Raw genomic sequence first — 14,333 nt, forward strand, 5'->3', positions numbered from 1 at the left:
GTGGCGCGGTGGTTGGGAGTCCGCCTGCCGATGCAGGGGACACGGGTTCGTGCCCCGGTCCAGGAAGATCCCACATGCCGTGGCTGTGCTTGTGAGCCATGGCTGCTGAGCCTGCGTGTCCGGAGCCTGTGCTCCGCAACGGAAGAGGCCACAACAGTGAGAGGCCCTCGTACCGCAAAAAAAAAACAAAAAACAAAACTCTGCATACACACAAAAAAGACTGGCTCCTATCTACAGAGCCACGTTCAAAGTCAAATCCCAATTTATAACGAACCTAACTGAGCCTCAGACTGGCCACCTTCTTGTTCAGTCAGGCACCTACCACACCTCAACACTCCCCAGGTACCCCGAGGCCAGGCTTGAAGGAAATGGCTTATCACAAGCTGAGGCAAAGCAGCGCTTTCAATGGGGGATGGTCACCAGAAGGCCCCGGTGCCAAGCAGGGCCCTCTCCCTGCACTCCCCTGGCACCTCCCTCTCAGCCCTGGCTGGCCAGCCCAGGCTCCGCGCACCTGACTATGGCTGGGAGGCCACAGGTACCAGCTGAGGTTCCTCTGACCTCGCCCCAGTGCATCCACAGGGCACCACCAAGTCACCTGACTACCCGGGAGCAGCACACGGCCACGAGGAGCAGAGGTCAGGTTCTGCCTCTTGGCTGCCATGTCCACCTGCTCTTGGGCTCCTGATCTCCAAGTGGGGACGCCTGTCGTGCCTACTCTGCAAGGCCACTGCCAGGATAACACAGAAGATCTAGACCAATGACCTCACAGACATAGTGGGAGACAATTACCCTCCCACACCAGGGCCTCTGACTTTGGTCTCCACATAAGGGTTCCTTTCCCATCAGTGCTACTCACTTCCCAAGTGACCCCGAGAGGAAACACCGCCCCCACCCAGGTGGCACAGTGCGCTTCCGACCAAGTCCAGTCTGCATGGTCAAAGGAAAGGGGTCACAGGAAAGACCGGAAGGCAGAGGGGCAAAGCAAGAACCAGGGGCAGGGGGTTAGGCTGACAGCAGCGTGCCCAGAAGCCAGGAAAGGCTCTCATTCCTGGATCCCACATGCAGGCTTCTCTCCCGTGGGCTGTGAGCCACACACTGCGTATTACACACGCATCACAGAAACAAGGGGATGGGCTGTCACTACCACCACTGTACAGATGCTCCCAAAGAATGATCCCCTGATGGGGCTGAGGCCAGGCTCAGACCCCGGAACGTCTCACTCACTTCCCGTACAAAGCCCGATTCTGGGACCATGTTTTCTAAAATAGTGAGGGCATGTTAATGTCATGAAACTGCCAACTGCCATACGATGCTTCTACCTGGAAGTAGTCAACTGAAATTTTTAACCCCTGAAAGCCACCACCTTTCTTCTACCTAACATCCTAAGGTTAAGAAAATCAACAACAGTCCCACTCAACTTAAGGGTCTGCACCCCACTTCTTGGTAAGTCAGCAACACAGCGGGGACCTTCCCTGTCCTGTACCCACGTCCTGACCACGTCTTCTGCTGGAGACGCACAGACCATGGTGCCGCTGTCCGTCCAAAGGGATGACACGTTTCCCCTGAGCATGACGGCTGCAGCCCATTGCAGGTGAGAAGCCCTATCATCCTCGGCTCTGGCTGTCATTCTGGGACACCTGCTCTCACACTTACCCTGCCCCTACTGTGTGCAGCACGCGTCCTGCCCTAGAGAAGCACAGCCTATGAGGGAGGTAAATACTCACACCCAGGAACCTACCGGGGAAAAAAATCAGAAAATGTAACCCCCCAAGGAGACGACAGAGCACAGCCAGGGACAGTTCACACTCAAAAGGTCAAAAGCACAAACAAATAATCCCTGGCCTCTCCCTTGGTGACTGAGACCTAGGCCTGCCTGCCAGGGGCAGTGGCAGGGCCTGGCTCAGAGAGCTGTAAGAGGTCAGTGCGGCCACGATGGGGTCTGGCTTGCCTGAGACACCAACTCCAGAATCAGGATGACTGACTCCCCGTGTCCCTGCACCTGTGGGGATCAGTCCCGAGAGCCCTGTGCTTCTCCATCACAGCTGCGAGGAGAACCTCCAGGCCTCCCGACAGCCCTCCCTTCCTGCGTCATCATACACAGTAACTTCTGGCAGCAGCCAGGGAAAAGAGCCGGGTAGCCTCTGAAGGTGCTTTCCAGAGCAAGCGCTGTGCGACCACGGATGAAGAGACCACCGTTAGCAACCCCCGGCCCCCCCTTCCTCTGTAAGGAACCCGGCACTCAGAACACTGTGCGAATGGGACCCTGGCTTAGCACCTACTGGCCCCACCAGCAGCCCCAGCTCAGACACGCCTGCCCAGATCCACCATCCCCACCTCTGCTCATATGTCCCAGACCAACGGCCAGGAAGCCTTTTCTGCAGGAAAGCCCACAGCCTCCCGGCTGCTGGCCACCTTCGGCAGTGCCGGCAGCCCTCTGTGGTGCTCCTGCTCAGCCTTCAGATTTAAGGGAACTAGGGGAAAAATTTAAACCAGAAAGAGTATTTCCCTCTCCTTTCAAATTCAGGGACTCAAAGCACCTGCGACCCCAACCATCACTAAGGAACCAAAAGACCTTCCGGTGTGGTCACGGGCAGCTACGCCAGGACCAGAACCTGACGGCCCAGCACCAGGCCCTGAGCAAGCCTGCCCGGTCCAACGTCTCACACGGGGCCAACTCTCAATTTTCATTCATCGTCTGCCAGAGAGGCTACAAGACCTCGAAACTGTAAACTGCAACGGAAGTCAAAAAGCTAGAGCCCAGCAAGGTCTTGGCAGGGTTGAGACAGACACCAAGAGTCCACGCTGGGAGGTTGCTAAGAGAAGCAAAGCCAGGCTGGCGCTGTCACGGCCTTGCCACCAGCCTAGTGCAAAAAAAGGAACCAGCTCTTGTCATTCTGACTCAACATTCTTCTCCTAAGAAAAAATACCGAGTGGTCCAGGGAGAGGGAAGGTGTGCTATGTCCCAAGTCAAACCTCACTTCAGCCTCAGGTTCTGTCCAAGTGACCACTAGCCAAAATGTGGCTCACAGGCTGACTACCATCTTGCTGCTGCAGAAGCAAGATAAATATATAAACGCCAAAGTTGACAAGAATGTAAAACAATCCTCGTTACTAAAAAGAAAAAAAAAAAAGCATGGGCCAGGAATCAGGGCTAGGGTTAACCCAGGGCCTTGGCTCCGCACTCAGGAGCTGTGTGACGTTGTCAAGTTACTTAACCTCTCCGGGATCCAATCTATATATGTAAAACAGGAAGGCCAATACCTAGTCCCAAGAGACTGCTGTGAAGACTACGTGAGTTAAAGAACGGGAAACCATCCCGTCAACCAAACGGGCCTGTCGAAACACTGGCGAAGCCAATGAAAGCAAAGACGACCAGGAGCTGAAAACGAGTTAGCAAAGGGTCACACTTCGCTCTAGGAAGGCACCCCCACGGAAACCCGCCTGCAAGCCCGGCGCCTCCCAGCCTCTGTGCGAGGCCTCCCGCGCCCGCAGGCGGTCACCGCCGCCCGCCAGCCCGGGGCCAGTGCGGCGCAGGCCTCGCACCGCTGGGCAGGCCGCAGACAAAGCGCGAGGCGCCCGGGGCGGCCCTCCGGCCGGGGCGCAACAGACACCCGGGAAGCTGCGGTCCAGCACGTACCCGGAACCTCGCGCCCCGCCGGCCGCTACCGGGCGCTTGCCGCCACTGCCGCAGCCGTCGCCCGAGCAAGAACCACGACTAGGCCCGATCGCCGGCGCCGCCGCCACAGCCACCGCCGCCGCGCGCTCCTCGACCCGGAAGTGCATGGAGCCGGCTTCCGGGGTCCTCCCACCCCGCCCGTTGGCGGGAACCACTGGGACCAGGGAGGGGAAGAAAGGCCTGAGGTGGAAGAGAGAGCCGCCTGAGCTTGGGGATCTCGAGGCTTTGGAAACACTGTTTAACGCGTTATCACCGTCCAAAGACACAAGGTGCTTGGAAGAACTTGAGGTGTCTAAGTTCCCGCCTTTGGGCTGTTCTGGGACTGCCCCCCCGTCGGGGAGCTGGTACAGTCCGACCCTCCGCCTGTCGCCCAGGGCGAATGGGAGCGGAAGCCTGGCACATCTAAGGTCCCGCCCCCAGCCAGGGTCCCGCCCCGAGCGATGGCCCCGCCCCCACCCCGGGTCCCGCTCCACGCGGCGCCCCCGCCCCGCCCTCCCGCCACCCCCCTCCCATCCCTCAGACGCCAAGCGCGAGCTGCGGAGAGCCGGCATGGGACGGCCTGGTGGCGCTTCAGGGACAAGCAGTTTTGTGCCGTCCGTTCACTCCGACCAAACACTGATGGGCCCTCTGCGCGGTCTCCGCCAGGCGCTGGGCACAGCGAGGACGATTCCCCAGTCCCGTGTCCCATCTTGTCCAGACACAGTAAACAATGAACGCTGCGAATCACTGCGCCGCGTGGTGTGTGAGAAGCTGATTCGTGCTCTGATAAAAAGAGCAGAGTCCGGGGCTCCGGAGGCAGGAGGACTGGCCAGTGGTAGTTAGCGGGTGAGGATGGACCCGGCCGAGACGTGATGGCGGAGGGAGCAGCCGTGGGGAGAGCTCGGAGAAGCTTCCGGGACCACAGAAGGGAAGCCCGCGAAGTGGGTCCGGGCGGGGAGCGGCACGGGAGGGTCCTGAGCAGGGTGACAGGCGCTGGCTGATAGGATCCCCCGGGCGGCAGCGGGTGAACAGAATGGAGCAGCGGGGGCGGGCCCGGGGGACCAGTGGGGAGGCCTCTTTGGCCAACCCCACTGCTGGGACCACCGTGGTGCCGGCTGGGGTGGGGCGGCGCAGGTGAGGGAAGGTAGATTCTGAAGACAGAACCGAGGGGGCGTTGTTGAGGAGTTGGATGTGAGATGCCAGGTAAAAGGGGAAACCAGGAAGGGTTCCTGGAAGCCAGGGGAAGAAGGCGCATCCAGGAGGACGCCTGTGTGGAGCGAGGTGGGAGTCACCGGTGACCCGGAGGATAGCAGCGCTGGGGGGCGGGGCAGCTGGAGGCGGTTTAACGAGAAGGCGAGCAGAGTGATGGCCGGTGAACACCAAGCGGGAAACAAAAGTGGAGGCAGCTGGGAAGGAGCCCACCGAGAGAAGGTTGTTTTGTTTTTTCTGTTTATGAGAGGAGAAATAACCCATGTGCTTACAGGATCCGGAAAGGACTTTGCAGAAAGGAAAAATGGATGGTGCCAGAGAGGTGAGGGACTCTGGAGGGAATCTTCTCTGGGGGGGGGGGGGGGGGGGGGGGTGTGTGTGTGTGTGTGTGTGTGTGTGTGTGTGTGTGTGTGTGTGTGTGTGTGTGTGTGTGTGTGTGTGTGTGTGTGTGTGTGTGTGTGTGTGTGTGTGTGTGTGTGTGTGTGTGTGTGTGTGTGTGTGTGTGTGTGTGTGTGTGTGTGTGTGTGTGTGTGTGTGTGTGTGTGTGTGTGTGTGTGTGTGTGTGTGTGTGTGGCGCTGGCACAGCATAGTACCTCTTGGGTGTCACCCAGGCCAGGTACCCAAACCGGGACACTTTGGCTCTCAGCGTAAGTATGGATCTTGTGACCTCGGAAGAGTTTCTCAATCCCTCTGTGCCTCGTTGGCTATAAAATAGTGATGTGGAGGGCTAGATGGGTGGGGTCCAGCATGGTAAACACCCTGCACCAGACACCTCCCCCTCCCTCTCAGCTTGGTCTCAGCAAGTGTCGGCCCTTCTGCACACACATGCCTACCTGCCAAAGACCACTAGATATGAGGACACCGCCCAGCAGAGGATCCCAAATCTGGGTGGGTGGGAGCACGCCACTAAAGCTCCTGGGAAGGAGTTGAACAAGCAGCTTGGAGCCCCCTTGGAGCGGGATCAGCCCCTCCCACCCTCATCTGCAGCAGCTCTTGGATCCTGCTGGAAGACTGTCACAATAAACACATGCAGGGCTTCCCTGGTGGCGCAGTGGTTAAGAATCTGCCCGCCAATGCAGGGGACACGGGTTCAAGCCCTGGTCTGGGAAGATCCCACATGCCGTGGAGCAACTAAGCCCATGCACCACAACTACTGAGCCCACGTGCCACAACTACTGAAGCCTGCACGCCTAGAGGCCATGCTCCGCAACAAGAGAAGCCACCGCAATGAGAAGCCCGCACACCTCAACTAAGAGTAACCCCCACTCGCCACAACTAGAGAAAGCCCGCGCCCAGCAACCAAGACCCAACGCAGCCAAAAACAAATAAATTAAAAAAAGAGAGAGAGAGAAAAAAAACCTGTACCTTGCAGCCCTCACTGGACCCTGCCTGGTGCATGCTGGCACACCCTGCTCCTGCCCCTCGCAGGCCCAGACACAGGATGCATGCTCCTCTCTTCGTGTGCACAGGAGGGTGGAGCTGGACAGGGAGCTCCCTTGGTTCTGTCCAGCCCAGGTCAGCCCTGTCCCCTGCCATCAGTCCTGCACAAACACACAGGGCCAGAGCCGGGGAAAGGAGACAGGCAGGGCTGTGATCCCTGACAGAAAGGCAGGTGTATCAGTGTCCTAGGGCAGCCACAACAAATGAACACAGACTGGGAGGCTTAAAACCACAAATTTCTTCTCTCACAGTCCAGGAGGCCAGAAGTCCAAAATCTAGGTTGACAGCTGCACTTTCTCTGAAATCTGTAGAGGGAATCCTTTGTTTCCGCTTCTGGTTTTTGGTCCCTCAGTCCTCCGTGGCTTATCGCAGCATCACCCCAATCTCTGCCTCGGTCTTCATATGGCCTTCCTCCCTGTGTGTCTACCTTTCTTAAAAGCACTCTTGTCTTTGGATTTAGGACCCACTCAGATAACACAGGATGACCTCATCAAGCTGCAAAGACCCTTTTTCCAAGTAGGGTAACATTCACAGGGTCTAGGCATTTGGATATAACATATCTTTTTGAGGGACCACCATTCATTACACTTCAGAGGGTGATAAAGGGTGCATTTGGAACCAGCAGGACTGAGGGGGCACTGCTGGAGGTCGTTCCAGCACGGCAAGGCAGGAACTGGGAGTCACCCTGACTTCTGGCCTGTCCCTGTCCCCAAATCCCAGACTTCTCCCCTCCAAACCTCTGCCTGTCTGCCCGCTCCCAATCACACCCAGCGCTGAAGGTGCAGGCCCTGCCCACAGGGGGCCACACCCAACACCCTGCACTTGAACTTCTTTACTCAGGCTTCATGCTCCTGAGGTCCCAGGCAGGGTCAGATGCCTCCCTGGAGGCCCACACTTAGCCACCTGGGCAACAGTTTTGAAGGAAGAAATGAAATGACCAAGATGGTGGGAAGGGTGCAGGAGGGGCCCACCTGGTTTTGTGGCAACTGGTGGGCTCCGGGGAGGACAAGGAGTGGGGTAGTGAGCTGGGGGGCAGGAGGGCTGCAGGAGAGCAGCCGGGGTGGCTGATGCTGAGGAAGTACTGTCCCTGGGCCAAGTCGGGAGCAGAGGGGCCCTTTGTACCTGCCTGGAGCCGGGAGAACGGGGTCCTCCAGGGAGGGCCAGGCTCTGAGGCAGGTGCCAGAGACCCTGGTTGACTTGAGGGAGGTGGGCAAACGGGGGAGTTCTTGCTTACTTTGGAGGGGACACAAAGGTCTTAAGAGGACCTTAACCCTAACCCTAACTCTCCAGACTGGATGGTGGAGAACAGAAGGGGCTCGGGCACGTCTCTGCCTGATTAGGGATCCGGATGACCCATGATTCTGCCTCAGGGAGGCTGCGAGGGGAGTGTGAAGAGAAGGGGCCAGGGCCACGACTCCCCTGGCTGCCACCGTGGGGCTACACCAGGAATGGATGACTCCAGGTCTGAAACGCTCCGTTCCCTTGGTTTCTACATTTTCAATGCCCGGACAGGACAGGGAAGAGGACGGGGGCAAGCTGCCGAGGGCCCTGCGCCCTGTGCCGTGGCCCCTCCGGACAGGAGTGACCAGGAGTCCCCAGGGCCGGCCCGCGGGCGTCGCGGGTCAAACCAGGCAGAAGCGGAGCCCCCTTAACGCCAGCCAGACCTCCCCGGAGTGGGTGCAGGAGGCGCAGCCAGTAGGTGGTCGCGAGGGAACGGGCCGGCTTACGTGTGCGGGAGCCCGGTCTACCCGGGGAGGGGCCCGGCTCGCGCGGGCTGGGGGTGCTGAAGCGCCCGGGCTGTTCCACCGCCGTGGCCGGCATGGGTAGCGCCTCGGGTCGTACCACCCGCCCCGGCCGGCGGGGGAGCTGCCCCGGGCGCCAGGCGGCGACGCGGCGCCCGCAGGCCCCGCCCGGCAGGTGGCGGCCCCGCCCAGAGGCCGACGTGCGGAGAGGAACGCGCCGGCCGCGCCCGCGAGGCGCCGCGCGACGGTGGGCGTGGCGTCCCGTCCCCGGCTCGCACACAGTGGCTGCGGCGCGGCAGGGCGGGCCCGGCTCGGCCGACCATTGGCTGCGGGACCTGTACATTTGCATACGGGCCGGGCGCGGAGCGCGGAGCCGGCGGGGGCGCGAAGGGGCCGCGGCCGCCGCCGAAGTTGGGCAGAAAGCCGGCGACGGCCCCGTGCCGGGGTCGCAGGTGACGCGCGAGGGGTCCCAGGGCGGTGGGCGGGAGCTCGGACCGGGCAAGGGCAGCGGGATCGGACAGCCAAGTTGGAGGGGAGGGAAGGGTCGGGGGCGCGGGACGACCCCTCCGCCCGCACGGCGGTCCCTCCAGGCGCAGGGCAGCCACTGCCCACCGCACACTGCGCTGCTCCGGACCCACTGTGCGTGTGACAGCGGCTGATCTGTCTCTGGGCTGCGCGACCGCCCCGTCCCCTCTGTGACCCTGCGGGGCAGGGGACGGCCACATCGGGTCAGAGGGCACGCGCCAAGGCGGGTGGTGGGCAAAGGCGCCCCATGGACTGGGTGTGCTTTTCTGCGCCCAGCAGTGGGCTGAGGGAAAACGGGGGACATTCAGGGAACTTCGCTGTCCTCCGCACGAGGGGGTTCAGGTTGGACCAGATGCCCTCTTGGAGGGAACTCTTTCCCTTGTGTGTCTCAGGGTGTCAGGATGTGCAGGGTTCCTGGGACCGCCTTCCCGATGTCGCCAAGCTTAAGGCAGTCCTGGGCAGGCATGGGTGCTGGGGTTCGACCCTTGGACGTTGGGACAAGGACCTCCAGAACCAGCCTCTTGAGGGCTACCTCTGAGGACTTCCTTGAGGACAGTGGTGACATTTGACTTTTCTGTGCACTCTGCCACTTCAGCAAGGCCGCTAGGGGAGTCGGGGCTCTGAAGACCCTTTTGTGGTACCCCTGACACACCCTCCCAGGGGCGGGGGCTCCTGGAGGCCCGCTTTCACTGTTAGGGATTCTTGAGTTCACCGTGAAAATCCTGTGGTTGTGGAGCCGGCCCAGAGCAGCCTCTGGGCCTGCAGACGCCAGGAGGCCAGCAGCAGGCTCTGTCCCCTCTCCCAGGTGGTGGGGGCTGATGGCTGGAGCAGCCTGGTGGGGAGGCAGGCTTAGACGGGGCCTTGTGTGGACTCGGACTCCCCTTTGGAGGGACCCTGTCCTAACTGATGGTCGATGTGGTGTGATGAGTGTCACACCCAGCAGGTTTGGCAGGGCCAGCTTCTGCAGGTGGCAGGGAGGCTGTTGGTGGCTTTGGGGTTGAGAACCAGCAGAGCTGATTTGCTGCCACTGGGCAATGACTTACTGTGGGCAGCCGTCTGTGAACCCTCGTGTTCTCAGCCAGCCCTGGAGGGCCCTGCTGTGCGGGGCGGGGGGCAAGCAGGAACTCTGAGGCCAGTCGGGGCACCAGTGCCTTCCCCCCAACAGTCTGGCCCTGCAGAGCGACAGTGAGGATGGCTGCCCGGTACTCACAGCAGGCAGGGTCCTGCCCTACCATTCACTGGTTTGATGGGAGCTGGGCCTTTCCTCACCTCAGCACATTTCACATCACTGTTTTCAAAGTACAGTTTAAAACTCAAAAGTAAACTTTTCAGCAACTCAAGGATTTGCTTAGTGATCTGAAGCACTTCTGGCAACTTTCGGGGGGTGTGGAATTTTGTTCACCTGCAACAGCCTCAGAGGAAGGTTCTGCCTGAGGACCCTCTCTGAGCTGGAGAAGAGGGCTGTCAGCGTCCTCGGAGCCAGCCTCAGGCCAGGGGCGGGTCCCTGCCAGTGACTTCAGAAGGAACGGGTGTTCCCTGAAAACAGACACGGAGACCAGGGGGCATAAGTCCGCCCAGTTCTGTGTCTGCTGCCCTTTGGGGAGTGGGGAAGCCCACGACACTGGGAAGGGCATGGGCTGGTCCTCCCCTTTCCCGTGTGTGTGTAGGGTGGTCCCTGGATGGCACCTGGCCTTGCCCCCTGCTGGCCTACGTGCTCAGCTTGGGAGATGACGCTGTGCTAAGGCTCAGGGCTGGTGCCCAGCGGTCCATCCAACCCTCTGGAGCACAGGTGGGGGCTACAAGTGAAGGGAGCAGGCCCCTCGGACAGTCCCCAGTCCTCCCACCCAGGGCAAGGCCTGACTGGCCCGTGCACTCCGGGCTGCACCCTGTGTGGCCTGTGCTTGGCCCTATCTGGAGTCACAGGTCAGGCAGGAGTGTGGACAGGTGAGGGGATGGGCTGGGGGCTCCACAGAGGAAGCCAGGGCCACATCCCTTTCGCCACCAGGCCTGTGCAGCCACTCCCATCCCTGCTGCAGCTCAGGCAGGAAGTACCGGCTCCTAGTTACTCCCATAAGCCGTGAGTTTGGTGGTTTCCTTGCTCCTTGCACTCAGGACTTCACGTCCCCTACTGTCGGCCCCAAAGGAAGCGGGGAATCCCAGGCCCGGCTCAGGGGCCACCCCAGAAGAAGGCTGAGTCCATCCCAAAGTTGCCCGCCCCCAAACTAAGCATGAAGACCCCTGTGATCTAGGCTGTCCCGTCCCCTGTTCCTCAATACACATGGCTGCACCCAAGCCTCAGAGCCCCCCAGGTTCTGACCGGTAGAGCTCTCCCATCCCAGCCACAGCTCTCTGAGCTGGGAGCCTGTGGCCCACCCCAGGACCAGGGATGTGATTTGGACCTCGCCCTGCCCCAATTTCAAGGCTGCAGGCATGCAGCTGAGGCTTCATGCCCACCTGGGGAGCAGAAGTGGGTGGCACACCCTCCAGGGGCCAGCAAAGCTCCCTGGGCCTCGCAGACGCAGACCCAGGAGTCCCCGCAAGCTCTCAGACTCAGGAAACCTGATGGACGGGTCTGCTGTGTCCTTGAGTCCTCATATCCAGGAGCCACCCCAGAGGGGGCAGCGCTTTCTGCTGCTGGTGGGGAGCAGGCCAGAGAGGGAAGCCAGGTGGGGGAGGGGTCCAGACAGAAACCCAGGTCAGTGCTGAGGCTGCTTCAGGCGCCCAGCACCACTCCAACCCCAGGCTCAGGTTGCCAAGAAGAGAACCCCCCTGCCCCCCGCCCCCGCACACCAACAGGGAAGGGCCACCCCCCCAGGGGGTGGGTGGACAACAGCCGCCTGAAATGTGAGCCCCTGGGAGCTCCAGCTTTAGACCAGCTGATGACTGGTCCCTGGGAAACCCCCATCTCAGGATCTTTGGCTGCTGCCAGCCCCAGGCAGCTCAGGGGGCTACCCAGGGACCCCACAGACCCTGCCCAGTGCAGCCTCGGGACACGCTTAAGCCACGTGGGGCAGTTTATTGAGGTTTTAGTGTCGGGGTAGGAAGGCAGCACACACACGTGTGTGCGTGCACCTGCACACACATGGACGTGGGGAAGGATACCTCCCACACGCAAGCGCATACCTACAGGCTGAACACAGGGTGGTCCGTGCACCTCCCTTCTTCCCCAGCAAGGAGCTGTGGCCTTTGGGGCCTAGTGATTTCTGGGCTGGCCATGACCCGTGCTTCTCCAGGGGTCTGGGCAGATTTGACAAGGACTAGAGCGAGAGTCCTCAGCCTTCCCCTGCCCCCTGCAGCAGAAACCCTAGGGCTCTGAGGAGTCCCATCTCAGACCCAGGGTACCAGGGCTTCCCACTGCATGGTGGAAGGAGTCCTCTGTGACCCCGAGCTCGCCTTCTGTCATCCAGGCTGGGCTGGCCTTGGCTGCCCTTGCTCGTGTCATCAGAGCCCAGGGCTGGGCTGGCACTGGACGTCCACTCTGGGGCGAGAGCTGCTACCTCCAGGAGTTCTGCCTCATGGGGGTGACTGTGGGGAAGACATGGGCTGAGGGCTGCGGGGGCCACAGAAGGACCTCATCCCACCCAGAGTGGGGAGACAGACATACTCTCTGGGCTCAGGCTGGACACTAGGGCTGGACTCTGGGGGACTCCCAGGAGGGGCTCTTCTCTGGACGGAGGCAGAAGATCCTGTGGGAAGAGCGGGTCAGCTTGGAGCTGGGCTGGGCCCCCCGCCGACCTGGCCACCCTCCAGAACCGCTCTGACCTGCGTGCCAGGGGGGGCCCCGTCCGGCTGTGGGGGCGGGGACAGTGCGGCCCCCGTCTGCCGGATGAACTGCTGCAGGTTACACTGACGCAGCTCCCGGTTCAGCTCCTCCAGCTCCTGGGCCTGGGCCTAGGGCACATGGGACCCTCAGAGGCGCACAGCCGTGGAGCCGCATGGCCTCATGCTCTCCCTCGTCTGATCCTGAGACTGACACCCAAATCCACCCTGCAATGGAGGAACTGGCAGGGGTGCGGGGTCCAGCGGGCTCACCTGCAGGGCGTGCTCGGCAGCCTCCAGAGCCCTGCCCACCAGGGCAAGGCTGCCCTGCACCTCCACACTCTGCCGCTCCTGGGCGGCCAGGTCCTGGCGCAGGCGTTCTGCGACAGACGCTGTGGGCGAGGGGGGCCCAGGGGCCTCTGCGGCCAGAAGTAACTCGGCCTCCAGGGCGCGGGTCTGGGCGTCCAGGGCCTGCAGCCGAGCGGCATGCTCAGCCGTGGCCGCACTCAGCGCCTGCAGGCGGGCCTGCGCCTCGTGCTCCCGGGCCTGTTCCCGCCGCAGCTCCTGCTCCCAGAAGGCCTCCTGGCCCAGCTCTGCTGCGTTCCTGCGCACCCTTCGCTCCAAGCCCTGCAGGTCTGTGCAGCAGCCCGGCATTGGTGCTACGGGACCCACAGGCTCGGGTGGCACAGGGCCGGGGGCCAGCCCAGGGAACCCCAGGCTGAAGGTCAGTGCTTTGCAGGGCTCACAGTCCAGTGCTGGTCGAGGCTTTGGGGGAAGGCTAGCTCGGATTGGGCAGCGCTCAGGGGGAGGGCAGCTGTCCGAGGAGGGCCTCCCAGCGAGGCTGGGTCCTGTCCGCCTCAGGACAAACTGGACATCGCTGGCAAACTGTCCACAGGTTGCCTGGGCACCCACTGGGCACTCCTGGGGTAGCAGCTGCCGTTCCTTCTCTCTGAGACGCTGCACAAGCACAAAGCGGCCTGTCTGGCCTGGAGTAGGGGAGAGGGGTCAGTCAGCCCACATCCCTTACCGTCTGTCCACCTGGCTTGCGCAGCTGGGGGAAAGCAAGGGGAATCAGCAACAGCCCCACCCTCCTTGGGGCACCCCAGGTGCACCTGCTGGGCCCATCCGTGCTTCAGGGGACTCACCTATCGCTTGGGCCAGTGCGATGACCACTTCCTGACAGGTGGTCTGCTCTGAAACCCCACAGACCACACGCTGGATGCCATCCACCCACACCTTCAGCTCCATGGCCGCCAGCTCTGAGAGCATCCCTGTCCTGCAGGGAGGGTGAAGGCCACAGGGTCAGGCCCTGCCTGGCCCCAACACAGCCTGGCCCCGCTCTTCCTCCTTGAGGCCTGCCCCTCACCCCCTGAACTGGCTCAGGACGGCTGCCCCTCAGCGTCTGCTGCCCAGCCCCATCTGCAGGCCGCGCATTCCTGGGGGTGGGGTAGCAAAGACCAGTTCCCCCCAAAGGGGGAACCAGTGTGCCCTCCCGCAGCGCTCGGAGGCTTCCCCACTTCCCAGCCTGCTCTCGCCCCGCCCCACTCCCGGAACAAGGTAAATCATTAACCAGACCCAGCCACCCGGCTCGGAGGGTACAGCCCCTCCCGCGGAGCGTCCGCGCGCAGACCTCGGCCCTCCGGACCCACCGCACCCGGCAGGGGCGGCCCCTCCCCACTCCCGCCCGTCCTCGCGATCGCCGCGAGGCCGCTGTCCCCGCCCGGGGCGGGTGCAGGTGCGGCGCGGCCCCCACGCCGGCCCGGCTTGTGCCCCTCCGTCGGAGTCGCCGTCCGGGGCCGCGCCCTGCGCTCTGGAAGCTCCGGGGCCCGGTGCGGCTCACCTGGACGCTCGCCTGCCTCCGGAATCCGGACGCGAACTGGCTGCTGCCAGGCGCCGGGCGCCGCCGGGCGCCGCCGCAACCTGCCGCCTACAGCGCCGCGGGAGCGCCCCGGCCCGCCACCCCATTGGCCCACGGCTGGAGCGCCCCGCCCCGCACACTTCCA

General features: G+C 62.3%; 3 protein-coding genes and 1 long non-coding RNA gene across 11 annotated transcripts in view; 2 read left to right on the forward strand and 2 right to left on the reverse strand.

Annotated features, from left to right (window-relative positions):
* The window catches only part of PHRF1 (PHD and ring finger domains 1), a 28,774-nt gene extending 24,779 nt beyond the window's left edge, over positions 1-3,995 (reverse strand). For 3 of the 6 annotated variants that reach the window (XM_081240153.1, XM_081240154.1, XM_081240155.1), the window contains exon 1: positions 3,638-3,990. In XM_081240153.1, coding sequence (XP_081096279.1) covers positions 3,638-3,783 — 146 coding nt within the window. In that variant the 5' untranslated portion in view covers positions 3,784-3,990. Of the gene's footprint in view, positions 1-3,637 lie in introns of all 6 variants that reach the window. The other 3 variants (XM_081240152.1, XM_081240151.1, XM_081240156.1) reach the window with 2 other exon arrangements.
* Positions 1-14,333, forward strand: part of RNH1 (ribonuclease/angiogenin inhibitor 1) — a 116,701-nt gene that overhangs the window by 16,814 nt on the left and 85,554 nt on the right. The window lies entirely within an intron of this gene.
* LOC308620639 lies at positions 4,507-6,181 on the forward strand. Its single transcript, XR_014016349.1, has 3 exons — positions 4,507-4,596; positions 5,139-5,186; positions 5,944-6,181. It is a non-coding gene; the product is annotated as an uncharacterized lncRNA (long non-coding RNA).
* RASSF7 (Ras association domain family member 7) lies at positions 11,471-14,241 on the reverse strand. 3 transcript variants are annotated; one of them, XM_081240785.1, is made up of 6 exons: positions 14,171-14,241; positions 13,476-13,606; positions 12,604-13,316; positions 12,334-12,462; positions 12,176-12,257; positions 11,471-12,096 (listed from the first exon to the last, which is right to left on the reverse strand). In XM_081240785.1, exons 2-6 carry the CDS (start codon positions 13,597-13,599, stop codon positions 12,065-12,067), a joined length of 1,080 nt encoding a protein of 359 aa, XP_081096911.1. In that variant the 5' UTR covers positions 13,600-13,606; positions 14,171-14,241; the 3' UTR covers positions 11,471-12,064. The 3 variants fall into 3 exon arrangements, with proteins under 3 accessions (XP_081096911.1, XP_081096913.1, XP_081096912.1); XM_081240787.1 differs by lacking the exon at positions 14,171-14,241 and adding an exon at positions 13,914-14,009; XM_081240786.1 differs by lacking the exon at positions 14,171-14,241 and adding an exon at positions 13,697-13,896.

This window comes from Mesoplodon bidens, assembly GCF_964165515.1.
Source record: "Mesoplodon bidens genome assembly, chromosome: 7".
Classification (NCBI taxonomy): domain Eukaryota; kingdom Metazoa; phylum Chordata; class Mammalia; order Artiodactyla; family Ziphiidae; genus Mesoplodon; species Mesoplodon bidens.

Excerpts from the sequence above, each read along its gene's own strand:
- RASSF7 (XM_081240785.1), bottom strand. The coding sequence starts at position 13,599 with ATGCTCTCAGAGCTGGCGGCCATGGAGCTGAAGGTGTGGGTGGATGGC. Across the intron at positions 12,463-12,603 it reads CTGCCGAGCACGCCCTGCAG|GCCCAGGCCCAGGAGCTGGA; the intron begins GTGAGCCCGCTG and ends CATGTGCCCTAG. Across the intron at positions 12,097-12,175 it reads GTCCAGCCTGAGCCCAGAGA|TCACCCCCATGAGGCAGAAC; the intron begins GTATGTCTGTCT and ends TCTTCCCCACAG.